The sequence below is a fragment of the Fundulus heteroclitus genome, unplaced genomic scaffold (assembly GCF_011125445.2).
Source record: "Fundulus heteroclitus isolate FHET01 unplaced genomic scaffold, MU-UCD_Fhet_4.1 scaffold_84, whole genome shotgun sequence".
Lineage (NCBI taxonomy): Eukaryota > Metazoa > Chordata > Actinopteri > Cyprinodontiformes > Fundulidae > Fundulus > Fundulus heteroclitus.
In genome coordinates, this window is record NW_023397296.1 from 1,128,591 (window position 1) to 1,152,027 (window position 23,437).

The following is a 23,437-nucleotide window of genomic DNA, read 5'->3' on the forward strand; positions in this document are numbered from 1 at the left end:
AGAAGAACATTAAAAACAGTAAAACAGTTTAACTAGAACAGTCAAAGGCAATTGTAAACAAATGTGTTTTTAATCTTGACTTAAAAGAACTCAGGCTTTCCGCACTATTACAGTTTTCTGGAAGTTTGTTCCAGATAAGCGGAGCAAAGGAACTAAATGCTGCTTCTCCTTGTTTAGTTCTGGTTCTAGTTATGCAGAGCAGGCTGGAGCCAGAAGACCTTAGTGGTCTCGATGGTTGATACACCGATAACAAGTCTCTGATGTATTTAGGTGCTAAGCCATTTAGGGATTTTAGACTAACAGAAGTATTTTAAAGTCTATTCTCTGAGATACAGGGAGCCAGTGTAAGGACTTTAGAACTGGGGTGATGTTCTCTACTTTCTTAGTCTTGGTGAGGACGTGGGCAGCAGCGTTCTTGATCAGCTGCAGCTGTCTGATCCACTTTTTAGACAAACCTGTGAAAACACCGTTGCAGTAATAAATTCTACTAAATATAAACGCATGGATTATTTTCTCCAGATCCTGCTGAGACACCAGTCCTTTAATCCTGGAAATATTCTTCAGGTGATAGAAAGCCGACCTTGTCACTGTCTGTAAATGCTTTTGGAGGTTCAGGTCTAAGTCCATCACTACAACCAGATTTCGGGCCTGATCAGTGGTTTCTAGCTGAAGCGACTGAAGCTGTGTGCTAACTTTTGATCTCTCCTCTATTGGTCCAAATATTATTACTTCAGTTTTGTTTTTATTCAACTGAAGAAAGTTTTAACACATCCAGCAAGATGTGCACCAACAATTTGTCCTCCTTTGAACTCACCCATGTCACCCAAAATGTTGTGTGCATTGCAATATTTTGAGCAAAACTGTGCTCTTACCCTGCTAATTGGACCTTCACACTCTGCTCTTATTGGTTCAATGTGCAATTAATGATGATTGGCCACCAGGCTGGTCCAATTTAGCCATGAAACCTCCCACACTAAAATGAGGTGTTTCAGTTTCATTGTATATATTGTATATATTGTATTTCACTTACTGAATTGAGTTACTGAAATAATTGTCTATACTTTTATTTATTAAGATTTAATTCTAGTGTTTATGTAAGGCAGAGGTTACAAATGTAAACGTTACAACCTTTTGTTTGGACCGTTTTTGCCTTTTCTTCTTTCTATTAGAAACGGCTCTAAAAGAAGAGGTGGAAACAACGCCCCCAAAATGACGCTTGTGGCCAAAACGTGTATTATGTCAGTAGTGGTTTCGGACTACCGTAACAAATGAATGGGAAACGTTGACTGTTGGCTGTCGCCAATTAGCTCATTAGCTGCGTCTCAGATCGAAATACGCAGTTTGCAGCTCTGCAGACGCAAAGTTTTCCCGGTCGGCAGGTTTTGATGAAGACAAATTCTTTTCACTCAGAAGGTTTGTTGGGAGTTTTCCGTCCTGCAGACAGCCAGCCAGGGCCGGTCCCAGCCATAGGCGTACTAAGGGGCCGCTTGGGCCAACCGGTGCAATTGGGGAGGGGGGGGCAGCAAATTTTCCTTTTATGTTTTTACAAGTAACAATTAAATTACTTCAGTTATACGCACCATCAGGCGGGCGCCTTTTTCAACTTCTTCAGATATTGAACGTTTCTAGTTTTAATTGCTCCTGTACATAATCTCAATACTGAATAAGATCTAGTTTTTGTAAATTTGTCTCTGCTGCTGAATTATAAACAATGCTTCCATAATCTATCACCAGTGGCGGCTGGTGAAAAAAAATCTTGGTGGGGCTGGCCAATAGATTTCCCTGCCTAACCCAGTACATGCATTTAAATTAAAAGTCGGAAAATTACTACGATTCCACAATAAGCATTTAATTAATAAAAAAAACATTGTTCACAAATTATTATTTTGGTGTTTTTGTCTTATTAATCCTTTTCACAGACTCATGCCAGAGGGTTTGCATACGTATATTATTACGAAACGAACGTTTACGTCTTGGCTTAAACATATATCCTAATTTTTTATTTAAATAATGATTTAAGTAGAACAATGACTAGTGCAAAATTAAGTTGTATTTACCGGAGATGAAGTGTAGACTGCAAATTATGTCATGGTATGATGGCTCCCACAGTCGATTGGGATTGTCTGCCTGCATCCTTTTCATTGAAATTATCCATTTCTTTCTTCTTTCTTCTACCTTCGGTAAACGAAAGAAACGTACATCGACAATTTGGAATGTCTCTGTGTGCAACCGGGAGCACAACAAGTCGTAGGCATTGTTTAGATTCCAAAAATAAACTAAAAGTACGCTCTAATTCACCCGTTTTGTCACGCTGGTAAGTGAAAACAGTACTGTTTTTGCCTACCCGCGGGACCCGGATGTAGCGCGGATGTAGCTCGTGACGTCACGTGTGAACTGGTCTATACACCTATCACTGTGTAGCAAGGGCAAAGACTCCAGGAGCCCCAAAGCCATTCATTTTGGCGATGCTGATTGGCCAAATATTTATACATTTTCCCAGAAACAGTATACGATTGGTTATTTTGTTACACTTGTGGGACTCCTTGAGTGACAGCCCCACAAGTGTAGAAGAAGAGAAATGATATGTTCTGTTGGTGGAAATGCACTGGTAAATGAGAGTCAATTGGTAGAGTCAATTAGTAGAAGTGTTTTAATAATTCTTATTACATGTAGCCACGTACTATTAAGTAAAAACTGACATTAATAATACTTTAAAAATCTATATATATTTTGACTTTTCCCCTCCACATCTAGGGAGGGCAGTGCCCGAGCGCCCCCTATAGGCCAGCCACCACTGTCTATCACTGATCTAATTAGTCCTGTATATATATCCTTAAGTGCTATCCTATCTGCCTTCTACTCACTACCAATTAAGCACCTCATAATATTTAATATTCTCTTGCATTGTCTGAAACTTTTTAAATGTGTATATTCCATGTAATTCTTTCATCAAACCAAACCCCTAAAAAATTTTATTGCTTCACTTTTTCTATTTCTTGGTTATCCATCCATCCATCCTCTTCCACTTATCCGGGGTTGGGTCCCGGGGGTAGCAGCTTCAGTACAGAAGCCCAGACGTCCCTCTCCCGAGCCACTTGGGCCAGCTCCTCCGGTGGAATCCCAAGGCGTTCCCAGGCCAGCCGAGAAACATAGTCCCTCCAGCGTGTCCCGGGTCTCCCTCTGGGTCTTCTCCCGGTAAGATGTGCTCGGAACACCTCACCAGGGAGGCGTCCAGAAGACATCTTAACCAGATGCCTGAGCCACCTCAACTGGCTCCTATCGTCGTGGGGGAGTAGTGGCTCTACACTGAGCTCCTCACCCTATCTCTAAGGGAGAGCCCAGACACACTACGGAGAAAACTCATTTTGACCGCTTGTATCCGGGATCTCGTTCTTTCGGTCATGACCCAAAGCTCATTACCATAGATGAGGGTAGGAATGTAGATCGACCGGTAAATCGAGAGCTTTGCCTTTTGGCTCAGCTCTCCCAGCTCCTTCCGGTCACCACAACGGACCGGTACAGCGACCGCTTCACAGCAGACGCAGCATCAATCCGCCTGTCGATCTCCTGCTCTATCTTCCCCTCATTCGTGAACAAGATACTTAAACTCCTCCACTAGGGCAGTACATCCTCCCCGACCCGGAAAAGGCACTCTACCCTTTTCCGGCTCAAGACCATGGTGTTGTGTAATTATACACCGTTTAAAGTTTTTTAATGTTTAATAAATAACTCTGTGTGTTACGTGTTGTCCGGTGAATATCGGACCGAGAGCTGATATAAGGACAATAGTTGAAAAGGGTGATTCAAGCACTGGCGATCTTTTAACAGCAAACTCTGCACACACATAGAATTAGTGACAATTACTCTTCAAGTTCAAGAATATATTAACAGACTTAAAATTAACATCCAGAGAACATCACTATATAATGCTGTTTATCTGAATTAACATTATATTTCCATCAACAAATCCTCTCTACGAGGCTAGTGAAATTTAACTAAAACTACTGAGCAAAATGAAGATAAAAAAAATCTAAGCTAAGGAACTATGTACATGCAAAAGAAACACAAGACAAAATAAAGTGGTTGATCATCAGAATAATTCTGTGAAACCTAGTTCTCTGTAGATCTGAGTTAAAGAGCCAAAGTTCATCTTAAAAAACATGGAATGATCTTAAATTAGCTAAATTAATTCATAGCAATATTTTGTGTTCATGTGTTTCAACCCATTCACAATGCAAATCCCGAGTCAAACCAAACATTATTATTTGATAAAATAACATTTGAAAGAATGATTTTCTAATTAAGAATCTATAAACTAATTAAGAATCTATAAACTTTTAGGATGTGCTCTTGGCACCAGGACACCCTAGGTCGCAGTTCAATGATCGACTTTGTTGTCGTTTCATCTGATCTGCGGCCGCATGTCTTGGACACTCGGGTGAAGAGAGGGGCGGAGCTCTCCACCGACCACTACCTGGTGGTGAGTTGGCTCCGATGGCGGGGGAGGAAGCCGGTTCGACCGGGCAGGCCCAAACGTACTGTGAGGGTTTGCTGGGAACGTCTGGCGGAGTCCCCTGTGAGGCGGAGCTTTAACTCCCACCTCCGGGAGAACTTTAAACACGTCCCGAGGGAGGCGGGGGACATTGAGTCTGAATGGACCATGTTCCACGCCTCTATTGCTGAGGCGGCTAGTCGGAGCTGTGGCCGCAAGGTTGTCGGTGCATGTCGTGGCGGCAACCCTCGAACCCGCTGGTGGACACCAGCGGTGAGGGAAGCCGTCAAGCTGAAGAAGGAGTCCTATCGGGCTTTTTTGGCCTGTGGGACTCCGGAAGCAGCTGATGTGTACCGGCAGTCGAAGCGGCAGGCGGCTCGGCTGGTCGCCGAGGCAAAAACTCGGGCGTGGGAAGAGTTCGGAGAGGCCATGGAGAAAGACTTCCGTACGGCTTCGAAGTGATTCTGGTCCACCATCCGGCGTCTCAGGAGGGGGAAGCAGTGCAGTACCAACACTGTTTACAATGGGGGTGGTGTGCTGCTGACCTCGACTCGGGACGTCGTGCGTCGGTGGGCGGAATACTTCGAAGACCTCCTTAATCCCACCAACACGTCTTCCATTGAGGAAGCAGAGCCTGAGGACTCTGGGTCGGGTTCTCCCATCTCTGGTGCTGAGGTTGCCAAGGTTGTTAAAAAGCTCCTCGGTGGCAAGGCTCCGGGGGTGGATGAGATTCGCCCTGAGTACCTTAAGGCTCTGGATGTTGTGGGGCTGTGTTGGTTAACGCGGCTCTGCAACATTGCGTGGACATCGGGGGCAGTTCCCCTGGATTGGCAGACTGGGGTGGTTGTCCCCCTATTTAAAAAGGGGGACCGGAGGGTGTGTTCCAACTACAGAGGAATCACACTCTTAAGCCTCCCTGGTAAGGTCTATTCAGGGGTTCTGGAAAGGAGGGTCCGTCGGATAGTCGAATCTCGGATTCAGGAAGAGCAGTGTGATTTTCGTCCTGGCCGTGGAACACTGGACCAGCTCTATACCCTCAGCAGGATTCTTGAGGGGGCATGGGAGTTTGCCCAACCAGTCTACATGTGCTTTGTGGATCTGGAGAAGGCATTCGACCGTGTCCCCCGGGGGATCCTGTGGGGGGTACTCCGGGAGTATGGAGTACCGGACCCTTTAATAAGGGCTGTCAGGTCTCTGTACGACCGGTGTCAGAGTCTGGTCCGCATTGCCGGCAGTAAGTCGGACTCGTTTCCGGTGAGAGTTGGACTCCGCCAAGGCTGCCCTTTGTCACCGATTCTGTTCATAACTTTTATGGACAGAATTTCTAGGCGCAGCCAAGGTGTTGAGGGGATCCGCTTTGGTGGCCTTAGGATTGCGTCTCTGCTATTCGCGGATGACGTGGTCCTATTGGCTTCATCAGGGCGTGATCTACAGCTCTCACTGGAGCGGTTCGCAGCCGAGTGCGAAGCGGCCGGGATGAAAATCAGTGCCTCCAAATCCGAGACCATGGTCTTGAACCGGAAAAGGGTAGAGTGCCTTCTCCGGGTTGGGGAGGATGTCCTGCCCCTAGTGGAGGAGTTCAAGTATCTTGGGGTCTTGTTCACGAATGAGGGGAAGATGGAGCGGGAGATCGACAGGCGGATTGGTGCAGCGTCTGCTGTGAAGCGGGCGCTGTACCGATCCGTTGTGGTGAAGAGAGAGCTGAGCCAAAAGGCGAAGCTCTCGATTTACCGGTCGATCTACGTTCCTACCCTCATCTATGGTCACGAGCTTTGGGTCGTGACCGAAAGAACGAGATCCCGGATACAAGCGGCTGAAATGAGTTTTCTCCGTAGTGTGTCTGGGCTCTCCCTTAGAGATAGGGTGAGGAGCTCAGTCATCCGGGGAGGACTCAGAGTAGAGCCGCTGCTCCTCCACGTCGAGAGGAGCCAGTTGAGGTGGCTCGGGCATCTGGTCAGGATGCCTCCTGGACGCCTCCCTGGAGAGGTGTTCCGGGCACGTCCCACCGGGAGGAGGCCCAGGGGAAGACCCAGGACACGCTGGAGGGACTATGTCTCCCGGCTGGCCTGGGAACGCCTTGGGATTCCTCCTGAGGAGCTGGCCCAAGTGGCTGGGGAGAGGGACGTCTGGGCCTCCCTACTGAAGCTGCTACCCCCGCGACCCGACCCCGGATAAGCGGAAGACAACGGACGGATAAACTTTTAGGTTCGCTTGATTTTACTAATGCGATTATACCTCCAGGAGGCTAGCGGTCACTGTAGCAATCGGTCGCTAAAACCGGTTACTTTTAAAGTTCAAATAAAACGCCTTTAAATCGACATTAATATTCCGTTTAATGCGGCAATAACACTCATGGCAGTATAGAACGATAGTGGAGCGAAACGAATGAGCCTTATGCTTGAAACAAGCCTTTTTCATGCTTATGTTTGTTATAACCATAAAAACACGCTCGAATTACATCGTCAATGGCATTGTATCAAAATGCTAACTGAAGCAATGTCAGATAGCTCCATGTATTTTAAAAACACAATGTAACCGCATCACACAACTTTCCAAATAAACCATTTAACTTTCCCTGTTTTTTTCCTCTGCCAAACCTGTCGGTGCCTTGTGTGAGTTCGGTTCACTTTGGCCATCCAAGGAAGAGCAGTGGTCCTGGAAAACGTTGTTTTTTTCAGCAGCGAGCTAGCGGCTATGAGCTAGCCGAAACGTGGTCGGAGTGCAGGGTAGGCAAGTCTGACGTTCTGCATACAGTCTCTGAGCTCCCAGCTTGTCTGGTGAGGGAAGGCGACTGATCTGTGTCGTCTCGAGTCAGCTTTTACTGTAACAGCTGAGGAAAAATAAACAAAGCTGTTTTGACGTTCTTTACTTCAGTGATGGATGCGTAGAAGTGAGACTGCAACTTAGCTTCGTTCTAGCAGTTTTTCCGATGCCAGTCAGGTCCTCCGCTCCACAGAGGACAAAAATGTTCCCATTGCTGTCCCAACAAAACAGCAGGAACTGAGTTTTAGAGAGGCACATTTTCACTCAGCTTGTGGGTCTTTCGGGCCCCAGAGGCCCCATGTGTCCGAGTCCCATGTGGCTCGCAGGGATGGCTGGTTAGCCACCCTCTCCTCGAGAGCCCCAGGAAAAAGTGTTGAGTCTGAGACTGTTGTGAACTGCTCCAGTGATAGCTGTAGATCGCGCCCCGATGAAGCCAACAGAACCAGGTCATCCGCAAATAGCAGAGACGCAATACTAAGGCCACCAAATCAGATCCCCTCAACACCTTGGCTGCGCCTAGAAATTCTATCCATAAAAGATATGAACAGAATCTGTGACAAAGGGAAACCTTGGCGGAGTCCAGCTCCCACTGGAAACGGGTCCGACTTACTGCCGGCAATGCGGATCAAGCTCTGACACTGGCCATACAGAGACGTAACAGCCCTTATTAAAGGGCCCGGTACTCCATACTCCCGGAGTACCCCCCAGAGGATCCCTCGGGGGACACGGTCGAATGCCTTCTCCAGATTCACAAAGCACGTGTAGACTGGTTGGGCAAACTCCCATGCCCCCTCCAGGATCCTGCTGAGGGTGTAGAGCTGATACACTGTTCCACGGCCAGGACGAAAACCACACTGCTCTTCCTGAATCCGAGATTCGACTATCCGACGGACCCTCCTTTCCAGAACCCCAGAATAGACCTTACCAGGGAGGCTTGAGAGTGTGATTCCTCTGTAATTGGAACACACCCTCCGGTCCCCCTTTTTAAATGGGGGGACCACCACCCAAGTCTGCAAATCCAGGGGAACTGCTCCCGATGTCCACGCAATGCTGCAGAGCCGCGTTAACCAACACAGCCCCACAACATCCAGAGCCTTAAGGTACTTAGGGCGAATCTCATCCACCCCCGGGGCCTTGCCACAGAGGAGCTTTTTAACAACCTCGGCAACCTCAGCCCCAGAGATGGGAGAACCCGACCCAGAGTCCTCAGGCTTTTATTTCGCAACGGAAGACGTGTTGGTGGGATTAAGGAGGTCTTCAAAGTATTCCGCCCACCGATGCACGATGTCCCGAGTCAAGGTCAGCAGCACACCACCCCCACTATAAACAGTGTTGGTACTGCACTGCTTCCCCCTCCTGAGACGCCGGATAGTGGACCAGAACGCTTCGAAGTCGTACGGAAGTCTTTCTCAATGGCCTCTCCGAATTCTTCCCACACCCGAGCGTATATATGTATATGTGCGTGTGTGTGTGTGTGTATGTGTGTATATATATATATATATATATATATATATATATATATATATATATATATATATATATATATATATATATATATATATATATATATATATATACTTTGTGACTTTATTTAAATGTAAAATTACTGTGTATATGTGTATGCATAATACAATGTCTATCTTTGTTTAAAAGGAAAAAAAATATATATATATTAGGGCTGGGCAACGATTAAAATATTTAATCGCGATTAATCGCACTGATTAATCGCGATTAATCGCGATTAATCGCATTGTATTTACAAACTCCAAGAATGAATTCAAAAGTAGTGTAAAGAGCACTTTTATTTTAATGTTCTGCTGCCATATGAACAAAAGTGTTGTAACATTTGTAGCACTTATCAGTAACACATATTTAGTGTAAAGCTCAACTTAAACATGTAAAACAAAAAATAGCAATAATAATAAATTAAAGCTTATTGCCACTGACAGGGAATTCTCTTTATGGGGAAAAAATCTACCAAAAACAGGCAATTTCTGAGGTAACAGCAGGGAGCAGCATTACCATTTTATGTTCAATACCAAAGTTTAACTTGGCAGTGGTTCCAACTAACTTGTTTCTGTCATATTCCATGCTGGAAGAACTTTAAACTGAAATGCTTGCTAACTCGATATGCTTGCGTTTATTTGACGTTGACACGCGGTTTTTTGTTGTTGCTTTCTCGCGCGCATATAGTGAATGGCAGGGGGAAAACAGGCAAAAAAACATGGATACTTTGAAACGAGAAGCGACTTCACCGACGGCGTCTAAGCAGACCCCCCCCGCTCCGCTCCGCACAAAACTTGTTCCGGCCGCCAACTCACCGCCTCGCCTCGCCTAAGCTCGCTCGCGGTACCTGCGGGAAACACCGCCTTCCGCATGTCAGCTGTGTTTTTTTCCGGCCAGCACCTTTCTTCCTCTTTGAATCTGAGGCTGGGCTGACAGCGAGGTTATTGGCGCATTATCGCCACCTACTGTTCTGATTCAAACCCCTACACCGCAGCAACAGACCTTCACAAAATAAAAGCATGTGACCAACATGCGTTAACGCGCGTTAAAGGAAATATCGCCGTTAATAGTCTAATGAGTTAACGCGAAATTAACGCGTTAACTTGCCCAGCCCTAATATATATATATATTTATTTATATATATATATATATGTATATATATATATATATGTATATGTGTGTATATATATATATATATATATATATATATATATATATATATATATATATATATATATATATGTATATATGTGTATATATATATATATGTGTATATATATATGTATATGTATGTGTATATATATATATACTGCTGAAAAACTCATGACCATTAGAAATACATAAACTAACCCTAAATCTCTCCTTTGTGAGTTGCTAAAAGATCACTTTTAAATCACGTTCAGTGCTGCACTTTCCTAATATTAAGAAAATTATCCATTTCCCTTAAACATGTTTTGGTGCTTAGTATCAGACTGTGGGAGAAATCTTCAAATCAAATCTCGATATGCATAATGTCTAAAACTGAATTTTTGCTTTGGTTTTCTGTAGGTCCTTTTTCTTGGCCCACTTATACAGCTTTCCATGGACTGTCCCTGGAGCTTCATAGATGGTATTCGTGTGGTGCTTGGTGAGTTCAGAAGCTGGGATTTACCCTACTTTCTCTATGCAAACGCACCTTTTAAATATTATGTATTTCTGTCTACCTTCTTTTGTGCAGATTTGTAGACCTTTTATCTTCAGTTATGAAATGGTGGAATTTTTATTTATTTTTTGGGCTACACATGTATGACTGTAAGTCAGCTGTCGGTTTTGTATCTGTCAGTCTCTGTTAACTTTGATGAAGTTTCTGGGGCCACTCATAAAATATCAGTACATGTGACCTATGTGTGGATCACATGTATGATTTTTTTTTTTCTGTTAGGCTGTTGGACTTCCGGTTCAACTCATGGAGTAGATAGATAGATGCTTAAGAAACTTGTTTACCAAATTTCTGACACAGATTCCTCAAATTAAATCAATAGCATAATGTCTGACAGAAGTCAGACATTATGTGAAGTCAAGATAAATATGTCTCAAGATAAAGGTCTCCCGACAATGAAAGCTAATGGGAACCTGGCTAGCATGCTTGCTAGCACCCACGCAAGCATGGATACTGCCTGACATATTAGCAGTGATACAGGAGTTAAAATAAGACTTAAAAACCTTAGGAAAACTTAAAGTTGAAATTAACCAACTTGGATAAAAAATTTAAGTTGACCTCCACAGCTGGAAAAGATCCTTTCTGAATGAGTGTGTGAGATAGAGACACAAGTAGAGCAAGTGGACAGGTGGTGAGCAGAGGTGGTGTACAGCCTCAAATGAACAAAAACATTTACAACGTAAAGTTACTGATCTCTTAGCTAGAGCCGGAAAAAAATACGTACACATCTTCTGATTGACTGACGAAGAAAACTTGCTTCCTGAATTTAAAGACTTCTTTGAAACAAGCCACCTTTATCCCAGACCTGGACCTGAAAATACAACAAGTCTGTCAGTCAAGAGCTGCAGAAAAATGAGCAAAATGGAAAAAAAAGATAAAATTCAACTGATATTCTTTCAGGAGAGACACTTGACACAGTGACACAATAAATAAAAAAAGGCTTCTTCAACGCATTCTCTAACTCATGTAAAAAAAGCCATCAAAGGGGGGTAGCTATACTCATTTAAAAATGTTAATTTCCACTTAATAAAAGAAGACAAAAAAACAAAGAGGGCAGATAAATCCTTATATAGGTAACACTTTGATGACCTTAATAAACATTTATGCACAAAGTTTGTTTCAAGAGTGGTTCAAAAACTTGTTCATGGCCCTTGATCAAACCACTGTTGTATGCATACAGCATACAACAGTGTAAGGGATTGCATGCGGAATAGGCAGCATTACAATATAAAGTGCAGCAGTGATCAGAATGTAACACTACAGGAGAATAAAAACAGTGTGCAAAAACAGTATACAGAAGAATGTTCAGCCATTGTTTATGTGCAAAAAATAATGGTGCAAAAAGGCAATAATGGTGCAAAAAGGCAGATGGATAATCAGAGTTCAGCAATATTTGTAGTGCAAAATAATGATGCAAAAGTGATGCAGAGTCCAGTTCAGAGTTCACAGTTCAACAGTTTTATGGGAAAAGGGAAAAAGCTGCTGCAGAACCTGGTGGACCTGCAGCGGATGCTGCGGAACCTCTTGCCAGAGGGCAGCAAGGAGAACAGTTCATGGAGGGAGGGAGTGTGTGTGTGTGTGTGTGTGTGTGTGTGTGGGGGGGGGGGGGGGGGGGTCTGATGATGATACGGGCTCAGGACAGGCAGCGCTGTCCTTAATGGAGGGAAGAGGAGCCCCGATGATCCTCTCTGCTGTCCTCACCACTCTCCTCACGAGGCGCTGCAGCCTCCACACCACACAGAGAGACAGCTGGTCAGAATGCTCTCTATGGTGCTTTTGTAGAAGGTTATGAGGATGGGTGGGGTGGGCCCATCCTCATCCTCCGCAGGAAGCACAGGTGCTCCTGTGCCCACTTTACCAGTGACGTGTTCTGAGACCATGTGAGGTTGTCCATGATGTGCACCCCTAGGAATTTGGTGCTCCTGACCACCTCCACAGCTAAGCTGTTGATGAGCAGTGGAGCATGGTGAGGCCGGTTCCTCCTGAAGTCGACGATGATATCCTTCGTCTTCTCCACGTTCAGGATCAGGCTGTTGTCTCTGCACCAGCCTACCAGCTGCTCCGCCTCCTCTCTGTAGTCCTGGTCGTCTCTGATCAGGCCCACCACCGTTGTGTCGTCTGCAAACTTCACGATGTGATTGGTGGTGAACCTGGGGATGCAGTCGTGAGTCAGCAGGGTGAACAGCAGGGTGCTCAGGACGCAGCCCTGAGGGGAACCCGTGCTGGGAGTGATGACATCAGAGGTATTCTGTCCGACCCGGACTGAGGTCTGTTGGTGAGAATGTCTAGCAGCCAGTTGCGAAAGGGTGTGCTGAAGCCCAGATGTTCCAGTTTTCGCACCAGATGCTGTGGGATGATGGTGTTGAACGCTGAACTGAAGTCCAGGAATAGCATCTGCACGTGGGTGTTCTTCTCCTCCAGGTGTGCCAGGCTCAGGTGAAGAGCGGAGGATATGGTGCCTCAGTGGAGCGCTTCCGCCGGTAGGAAAACTGGAACGCGTCGAGTGTTGGGTGGGGGGGGGTGTAGACTGGAAACGATGTGTTCCTTTACCAGCCTTTCAAAGAACTTCATCATGATGGGAGTCAGTGCAACAGGCCGGTAGTCATTAAAACACGTGACTTGAGTTTTCTTCGGCACCAGGATGATGGAGGCAGACTTGAAGCATGCTGGCACTGGGGCCTCTGCGAGGACACCAGCCAGTTGACTTGCACAGTCCTTGAACACCCACCCAGGTATGTTGTCGGGGTCTGGGGCCTTCCGCGTGTTGACTCTCCTGAGAGTTTTCCACACGTCGGCCGTGTCAAGGCAGAGAAACTCCTCTTCCTGGTGGGGAACAGCTTTCACTGCTGGAGTGCTGTTTAGTCATCCAGGGTCGTTGGTTGGCTCGGGTGATGATGTTCTTTGTGGTCCTGACATCCTCAATGCAGTTGTTGATGTAGGCAGACACAGTCATGGCGTACTCATCAATGTTGATCTTATTGTCATATGTTACTGCAGCACTCAAAACAGTCCCTGGAGTGCCTCCATGGCACCCTCAGTCCACACCCTCACCTGCTTCACTGTGGGTTTTGCTCTGATCAGCAGGGGCTTGTATGCAGGAATTAGCATTACAGATAGGTGGTCTGAAGAGGTCTGGGGGCGGGGTGCTGCTCTGAATGTGTCTTTTATATTGTGTAAACCAAGTCCAGAGTGTTCTCTCCCCGAGTTGGAAAATCCACGTGTTGGTTGAAATGAAGGAGAACAGTCTTCATATTGGCCTGTGAAAAATCCCCAGCAATGATGAAAACACCCTCTGTGCAGCTCGGAGATAGTCCGATAGAGAACACTCATAGCCTCTTTAGTATTAGCGCTGGGAGGCACGTAAACTGCTGTGATGTTAACAACAGTAAACTCTCTGGGCAGGTAAAAGGGTCTGCAGCTAACAGTCGGGAGCTCTATGTCCGGAGAGCAAAATCTTGTGACTATTCTAGCATTAGAATAATGCAGAATGATGAGTTTCAAGTGTAACTCACCCCAATATCAGCTTTTTATTTTTTTTAAAGATAAATTGTTCAAATGGGCTTAAGGGTGCAACTTTTATGTAAGTGGTATGTGAAGTAGAATGAAATTATGAAATGTGTCATCCATACAGGTGCAACCAGTCCTTTTAATGACTTCATGATGCCAAAGTGGCTCAATATAGAAATCCGTTTGACCCCCTTGCTCTACACCATGTAAATTTGTTTCAGGAAAAAAAAAACATTTAACAGATCTTCCACCTCATGTCTGCCTCTTCTTAAAGACCCATGCTTTTGGACGTTGTGCCTCAGTGACATGCGCTGGTTGAGGAATCAAGTGGTGGCACCATTAACAGAAGAATTAGTGTTCAGAGCCTGTATGTTGCCTATGCTGGTGCCATGTGCTGGTCCTACTACTGCCATCTTCACCTGCCCGCTGTTTTTTGGAGTCGGTGAGTAAAACTGTCAGTAACAGATTTTTCAGTCAAACCATTTTGAGATTTTGTTGTCATCTATATGCATAAATGGCATGCATCTAAAACAATGAAAGAAATATACTTAAAAAGTTTTACTTAAATGTGATTTAGTACATGAATAAGAGACATTGAATCTCGGTTCTGAAAAACTGGGGGAGATCTTTGTGCATACTTTATTGGAATACAAAGGCTCTTTATATGAAGCTGTTTGTTTACTTATGTCTGAAGCTGAACAAGCTATGCCTCCATTTATTTATAGTTTTGGCATTCATAGAACTTGTGCCCTGCTATGGAGCTAAACTTGGGTCATAAAGTTTGTTCAAAAAAACGATCCAACACCTAAAACTGAAAATATCTGAAACAAAAAAGTGAAACTGAAAAAACAATATCTGAAACTGAGATTTGTCAGTTTGCCATATTGGAATTAGAAAGTTCACCTTTACCAGCAATGAGCACCATGTCATTGGTGATTTTGTAAATAACAAATAGCTTGCTATCTGACTAGTAAAATCTGATTAGTCAAACACTGTTGAAAGTTGATTTTGGATTTGCTGAATAATAAGTTTTGAAAAAATGCAATTTAATGATTATTTATTTTTCTTTCATTGCCTGAATTGTATGATTAGTTTTCCTCTAATTACTGCAGTTGCCTCTATAGTCTACATTAGTCAGTTTATGAGAGAGTGATTCGGGTCACATTCTTTGGCCGTGCGTGTGGGTGTGACCACTGTACCGTCTCGCTCACCTGGCAAATTTGAGTTTCCACTGTAATCGATGCAATGATAAGAGAACACAACTAACATCAATATTTATAACTTTCTTACCTCAAAAGACATTATGCCTCAAAACAAAAGACCTTTGCAGTCATAGCAGCAGATACTTTTTGTCTTACTCATGCACGTGCACAACACTGGTGTTATTTGAACTTGTCACCAGAGGGTGCAAACTTTAAGGGCAATCTTTGACGGACATTTAACCAGAATGTATAGGATGGGGCTTGAAAGGGTGACGTGAAAACCAAAATGCATTGTGGGATATCTGGGAATTGGGAAACCAGTTTTTGCTTGTTTACATATCCCTATATGGCGCACTGAGCTATATAATACACCGGAGTGCTGATTTTGCCGAAAAACTGAAGTCACTGGCCGCCATCTTGCTTCTCCCTACTCACAGAATCCCATAGGATTTGGTTGCAACAACAAGCAGTTTTCTGGCTGTGTGAAAACGTTAATTCGTTTTGACGTAATTCTACAGTCAGTGGATGTACTAACACTATCAACTACTAAGAAATAAGGTGCTGAAATATTTTACATGTTATTCATATTAAATATATATATATATATATATATATATATATATATATATATATATGTATGTATGTATGTATATATATATATATATATATATATATATATATATATATATATATAATCCCTAGATGTGGAGGGGAAAAGTCAAAATATATATAGATTTTAAAAGTATTATTAATATCGATTTTTACTTAATATCACGTGGCTACATGTAATAAGAATTATTAAAACACTTCTACTAATTGACTCTATCAATTGACTCTCATTTAACAGTGCAATTCCACCAACAGAACGTATCATTTCTCTTCTACACTTGTGGGGCTGTGACTCAAGGAGCCCTACAAGTGTAGCGAAATAACCAATTGTATACTGTTGCTAGGGAAGATTTATAAATATTTGGCCAATCAGCATCGCCAAAATGAATGGGTTTGGGGCTCCTGGAGTCATAGCCCTAGCTGCACAGTGATAGGTGCACTTCATGCGTTACGTCACGAGCTACATCCGCGCTACATCCGGGTCACGGTGGTCGGCAAAAACAGTACTGTTTTCGCTTACCAGCGTGACAAAACGGGTGAATTAGAGCGTACTTTTAGTTTATTTTTGGAATCTAAACAATGCCTACGACTTGTTGTGCTCCTGGTTGCACACGGAGGCATTCCAAATTGTCGGATGTACGTTTCTTTCGTTTACCGAAGGACGAAGAAAGAAGAAAGAAATGGATAATTTCAATGAAAAGGATGCAGGCAGACAATCCCAATCGACTGTGGGAGCCATCATACCATGACATAATTTGCAGTCTACACTTCATCTCCGGTAAATACAACTTAATTTTGCACTGGTCATTGTTCTACTTAAATCATTATATAAATAAAAAATTAGGATATATGTTTAAGCCAAGACGTAAACGTTTATTTAGTAATAATATACGTACATGTACAATGTATGCAAACCCTCTGGCATGAGTCTGTGAAAAGGATTAATAAGACAAAACCACCAAAATAATTCTTTGTGAACAATGTTTTTTATTAATTAAATGCTTATTGTGGAATCGTAGTAATTTTCCGACTTTTAATTTAAATGCATGTACTGGGTTAGGCAGGGAAATCTATTGGCCAACCCCACCAAGATTTTTTTTCCGCCACTGATATATATATGGAATATGGAATGGAAAAAAATGCAAAATATTTCAGCACATGACTTTCTCAGTACTTGATAGTTTTAGAACATAACATAAAAGTATATGGCATTTGACATTTTAAAAGTTTTAAGCCCCCCCTGAACATGAGAAAATCTTCGATTTTCTCAGGGCACATATTCCCTAGTTACTGGGGGAAAATAGGGAGTACCAATATGGCGGCTGGTGGCTTCAAAGCGACTCGTTCTAACAGCGGGCTATTAGCACTCCAGTGTATAATATAGCTCAGTGATATGGCGTTATGCTTGTTTGCGACATTTTCAGACTGGTAAGTTTGACACAAAGCTGCCAGAATCTTTTGTCTGAAGACATGTGACACAGACTGACTGACTGCCGTTGGTTTGTGGCTAGGGTTAGGTTCCTCCAATTCCCTCATTTAGCATCAGTTTAATGGGAATGAAGCCAATATTTTCATTTTTGGAATATGAGTTTGTAAAGCTAAGTTTTTGGCTAGCTGTGCCCACCTCTGACATTTAGTCCAGCCCAGGGGTTAAAGTTCTCCGTCGCTGCATCGGATTTCCCTCATTTGGAAAATGAGACCAAAAAGTTCAGTCTAGACTTATTATTCAAGGTTTTATACTGAAGCAGCTCTCAACCAATGAAACCAATGAAAATCAGAAAGAGAGTAGGGCGGGTCTTTGCAAAGCGGACATCTTCTTGTCTAAAGTATATCGGTGTTCAATCATTTTAACTTTTGAAAGAGCATTTTAAACTGGCTTCATATGGCATGAATGAAAGTTGTGGTGGTCAAAGGTTTTCCTTGGATTTATGTGAACCAGCAAGTCAAAAAGTTCAGCGGATAGGACAGCTGACAACAACTTCCCTCAGTAAGTGTGTCTGTCGCTGCTCTTGCAGTTAATTGATGAGTTCAGTGGCGGATACAGGCGGGGGCGCGGGTGGCGCGTGCACCCCCCTTTTTGGGACACATAATAATTTTTTTAGAGCCTGAAATTTTAAATATCCTTCATAGAATTAAGATTAATAACCAGTACCTGTCATCTATAACGCGCTGACGCCGGCGCGGCGGTTGAGACTCCTGATATCCGAGCACAGACCCGGCGGCATGGGCGGGCATTGGGGGGGGAAGCTGTACTTTTCTTTTTTTTAACCTCAGAGTGGCCATCGTTCTATTAGTACTATCTTTGATGTGTCAATCATACAATTCAACCAATCAAATCACAGACTGAAGACAACATGCTAGCCAATTACAGCCGGAGAGGGGTGGGTCGCTGGGTCATCAAATAGCTTTCAGAGAGAAGCAGCGGTTCGGCTGTGGTCACCGTCAGTGTCGGTAGAGCGGGATGGATATTCGGTCTGATTACCAAATAATTACAAGAAGTGAGAAGCAAGTGAAAGTGAGCTGGAAGCAGCGCTATTAATTTCTGTTTGAAATGTCAGCATTTAAGTCAACACTGGAGTAAACATTCACTGTAATTACAGAACCTCTTCTAGTATGAATGTTTATTTCAGTGTTCAACCTGAAACCATTGCTCATGTTTATATATGCTAATGCTTGACTTTTGAGTCAAGACACAGCTCTACAGGTTGTGTCCAAAACCAGCATAAAACCTGCCAAACTTAAAAGAAAAAAAACAAGCCCAAATCTCAAACTCTCATGTTAAAAGCGCAGAAGTATTAAACACATAAGAACATGCCACAATGTACACAAGATGTACAGTCAACCAACACACAAGATCACTTTAACAATCATGTCATATCAACCGGGAAAAAAAAAAACTTTTATCAATAGCTTCCCAACATGAGTTATAAATCTACCTTAAAATAAACATAATTTATCTTACAGAATATAGCTCAATCAAACATTTCTCTTTCACACAGCCATGAAATAATTTTAAGTTGATCAGTAGAACTCAACCCCTCTTGGGGGATTTACATTGACCAATAAAATTTCATAGTGACACTTTATTAACGATTATTCTTTACTTGTTTTATTATAATAATCAATATTATTCATTATAACTATTATTCATTGATGTCAGATTCGACTCATTTAAAAAATAAATTGACCAGTAAAATGAGTTGACAATTTGATGCCATTTTATTAAAAGGGTTTTAGTTTTCTTCCAGACATAGACAACTATTTTGATATATTTTGTTAGTAATTCTTTCTAAAAGGCCAACAAATGTGAGAAGCTTCCCAAATTTTTACAACCTGCCCATAAGCTATTTTAGTTCCAGCTCAATGTGTTCAAAAGAAGCCTAATTTGGTGGAAAACTGCCTAATTTGGTAACACTGAATACACTATTGCTTTTTGTATGTTCGATTTTTTTTTTATTTATTTATTTTCTTTCTTTCTTTATTTTTTATTTTTTTTAGATTTTGGGATTTTATTGACAGTTTCTTTCTTAGCATTGTAGGAGTTGTTGTCACAGAGCCATTGTTCAGCCTGAAGCATGTAAAATGTTTTTTTTTTGTTTTTTTTCAAGTGTGCCAAATTAACAGCTAGAATGCCAAAGGTAATTGCTGCAAATGGAGGATTCTTTGAGGAAAGCAAAGTTTGATGTAAAAAAAAAATCTTATTTCAAATGCAAATCATTATTTCTAACCTTGTCAATGTCTTGACTCTATTAACTATTCATTTCACAACGTATGGTGGTGAATAAGTGTGACTTTTCATGGAAAACACAAAATTGTTTGGGTGACCCCAAACTTTTGAACGGTAGTGTAGTTTATCTGGTTGAAATATATTGTTAAATACATGTATATTAAAAATCCTTTATCATTTGAACCACACCAAACTGTTCTTAAGTCCTTGGGTCTTTTTATTTCATATTACTAAATAAATATCATTCCTGGAAATAAAGAAAATCTTTGATTAATTGTTGATAAGGATAATTTTTTTCTTCAAACTACTTTTTAACCTTGTGCATGCTGTAAAAACCAAGAGATTTTGGCTTAAAAATCCCTTTTCAATTACAATAATGTAATCATGCTAATTCCACTTATGTTCATCCATTAAAATGATTATCAATTCGAAAACCCTTAGATGAATAATTAGGGTAGTGTGATGGAGTAAAGATGGCATTCTTTGGTCATTTAGCCTCACATTGTCTTGACATGACCCTAAGGTGCGCACCCCCTTTTGAAAAATCCTGGATCCGCCCCTGGAGTTATTTCCATCTGTGGCCACGTCACCTGTCAGTGTTTGTTCCCTCGCTTCCAGTAATTTAGCTAATAAACGCCGTTGACCAACCAGGGATCTCCTTGTGATTTTATTGATTCTCTATAACGTCTTTATTTATAACACGAAAAAGAGTAACGAGCTAGCTCGGGCTAATTATTATGACATGCTGTTTTTTTAAGAAGGAGGGTCGGAATGTAAAACAATGTCCTGTATTTGACTGGGTCAGAAAAAGTAAAAAAAAAAAAAAAAAAAATCCACCTGCACTTTTCTGAAACAAAGAAGGCAGAGCTGCAGTCAAAGCGGCTGTCTGTCAATGTGCAGCAGCGTTCACCTCACGAGCCGCTGCGCACCTAGACATTGGGTAAATAAAATGACTAGGATTTTGATGCGTACGTCAAAAGAATAAACTGCAGCCGTTTCTAACTGGGTGAGGCCAGAAAAAAAGGTGATTCTCAGAGAGCTTTTTTATGAAGTTATTTGTTAATTTTACACTGAGTTGAACGCGATGGGAAGGAACACTGTAGAAGAGAGACTCACTAGAAACAGCTGAAAAAGCCTCCTGTCGACCTATGGACTCATTTTACTCCAAATCAAAAACACCTGCCAGACAGACAAGATACAGAAGCTAAAATTAACTAAAACAATATTTAATCTTACGCAAAAGTGTAATAAAATTTTTCTAATTAGAAATGTTAATCTTTAAAAGCAAGTTATATTTTTTTCTGACCTTTTGAGCAATTTTATTAAACTTTTGAAATATTTAACATTCTATCCATCGATTTTCTATACACGCTTTTCCGTACAGGTGTGACATCAAGCCGTATCTGATGGGGAAACGCTGCTCGACGTCACACAGGGTCGGGAGAGGGGGTTGGGGTACTGGTGACTATCTCCAGGCGGGGACACAGTACATCCTGGACAGGCCTCCAGTCACATGGCTAAAATATAACCCTTTTAATAAACTTCAAAAACTTGTTATGGAGGGTTTCCTGACGGACAGGGAGGGAAAGGAGCTGAAATTGTAAAGTGGAGAGGTGAGTGGACTGTGGAGCAGTTTGGCTAAAGTGTGAAGGAAGAACTTGATGCTGCAAATATGAAAGTTAACCAGGTGATGTTATGGATGTGGAAAGTGAAGGAGATTATGGAGAGGGCTCTGAAGCTGAAAGGTGGGAGAAATACAGGAATTGTCAATTGATATTTTAAAACTACCAGATTTTGGACACATCCTTTTTATTTTATTATTTTTTCCGGAATAAAAATCCACATCTTTGGTAAATATCCCCTTTTTAATGAAGAACTGCAGGTCACGAAAGATTACAAACAAATCCATTGCGTGATCAAAACTGTGGAAGTGCACAGTTAAGTACAGAGAAAATCAAATATTTAAACAAATTTAAATGTATACACTGAATGACAGTGAGAGCTGCGTTCTTCGAAGGCATATGTGTGCTGGGTCCTTGGAAGGCAACATGGCAGTACCAACCGTATTTCTGGTTGGTACAGACTGACCGAGCAGGCAGCGCCCCCTGCTGTCTGATCAAGGGTACTACCCACAAGTCACAGATAATTTTTATCGTTGAGACGTTTGTGTCAAAAGTGAAAATGAAGGCGTAACTTGTAAAGTTGAATTTGTGACTCACAGCAGCAGATTCGTGCAGTTGTACTCATTGATTTGTATTTGTGTTAAGGAAAAAAAGATATAAAAAATGTTTTTTTGAAGATTTTAGTACACGTGTTTGAATTTGTTTTGCACCATTTGTTTTAGATCAACTGTAGCAGAACTGAATGACAGACATTTATGATGTGCAACTCACAGAACACAATTTGTGTACTTGTACTCAAGAAATTGAAGAGGTGTAACTTTATTTTGTACTTGTGACAGATTAAAAAAAATCTACAATTACAAAACACCAAAGTTACAATGCACAAATAGTTTTGCAACAATAGTTCTGGACCATTTGGAGCAAAACTGAGAATGTAAGAGGTTTTTGATGTGCAACTCACAGAACACGATTTGTGTACTTGTACTTAAAATTTGAACAGGTGTAAAAAAAAAAGTGTACTTGTGATTTATTTATTTTTATTCTACAAATACAAAACTTAGAATTTAACTCCATCTACAACTTCAAATTCATGCTTACAATGCACAAATCGTTTTGGAAAAAAAGAACCTTCATGCAAACAACCTCAATTTGATTTGATGTGTTCCACAGATTACCATATTATTGTGACAAACTGTGAAGCAGTTAGGCTATTTTTAATTGTTTTAAACTGTCAAATACACTCGTGCGTAATACTGCATGGTGGTGGATGCATTGGCACGGTTGGAAGACCTTGCGGATGGAAGAATTAGCAGGAAACACAGTTTCAGGTATCAAATATTTCCTGGCCAATGATGGCTAATTTGCTGCTTTAGACTCCGAGCATTGCATTCTATTAGAACCTGCAGGGGAGACTGGGGGATGGACAGTAGTGTTTAGCACCGGGGAGGGAGGTGTAGCCAGAGTGCCGGCGCAACTATGCTCACACCCAGGCAGCTCTTAGCGACCATCGGCTTCCTGAAATGCTTTTTGCAGTGGGCTTTTTTTGTGATGGTGGGTGGGGAAAATCATAGATAAAACAGCTATATTGTACAACATGTGATGTCCGGTCAACAGCAAGCCCAACACACCACACACTGAACTGAACGTCCCCATCTCGCTACATTCAGATTTCATTTGAGGAAAAATAAAATCCAACTGACTATTATACTGCACAGCTAAAAATTATTTTTCCCCCGTGTGTTACAAAGTAATTTGATATAACATTTCCCCTGCATTATCCCTTAAGTACAACTCGAAGGTGTCTGATATCTGAATTTTCCCTTCATTAGTCTCCCTTTGAATTGTCGTGCCGAGCACCCGAGTTGTCATGGTTTTGGAGTGCCGGGCTTTCCTCTAAACAGTTTTAGATTGTAGCATAGGTCCATAAATACACGCCTTGTGTCAACACCACCATATGTCAACATCTTACCCTGATTTATCTATACATTAACATAAACTACACAATGCTCATCTTAAAGGTGTGCCTCCACCACTGGAGATTTTAATCAGACTTGCTCCAACTATTAAATATAGACTTTGTTTAATGTGCCACCAGGAGAATTATGTTCTTTACCATTTAAGCTGTGGCATTAAAGCAGCACCGTTTAACTTGTAGACACTAGGGTTGCTAGACCTATAACTTCAAGGTTTAGTGCTCCTGAAGGCCACTGGCAATACTGCACTGTTACAAACTTAAACAATCTCCCTTCGCGTTTTGGAATCTGATAGCAGACCACTTTGGACCAGCAGATTGAAAATACGTGTTACCTT

General features: G+C 42.2%; 1 protein-coding gene across 4 annotated transcripts in view; it reads left to right on the plus strand.

Annotated features, from left to right (window-relative positions):
- rce1a (Ras converting CAAX endopeptidase 1a) overlaps positions 1-23,437 on the plus strand; it is a 146,307-nt gene that overhangs the window by 89,235 nt on the left and 33,635 nt on the right. For 3 of the 4 annotated variants that reach the window (XM_036134522.1, XM_036134521.1, XM_036134520.1), the window contains 2 exons: positions 10,310-10,388; positions 14,242-14,409. In XM_036134522.1, the coding sequence (XP_035990415.1) occupies positions 10,310-10,388; positions 14,242-14,409 (247 nt within the window). The remainder of the gene's footprint in view (positions 1-10,309; positions 10,389-14,241; positions 14,410-23,437) is intronic. The other variant, XM_036134523.1, reaches the window with a different exon arrangement.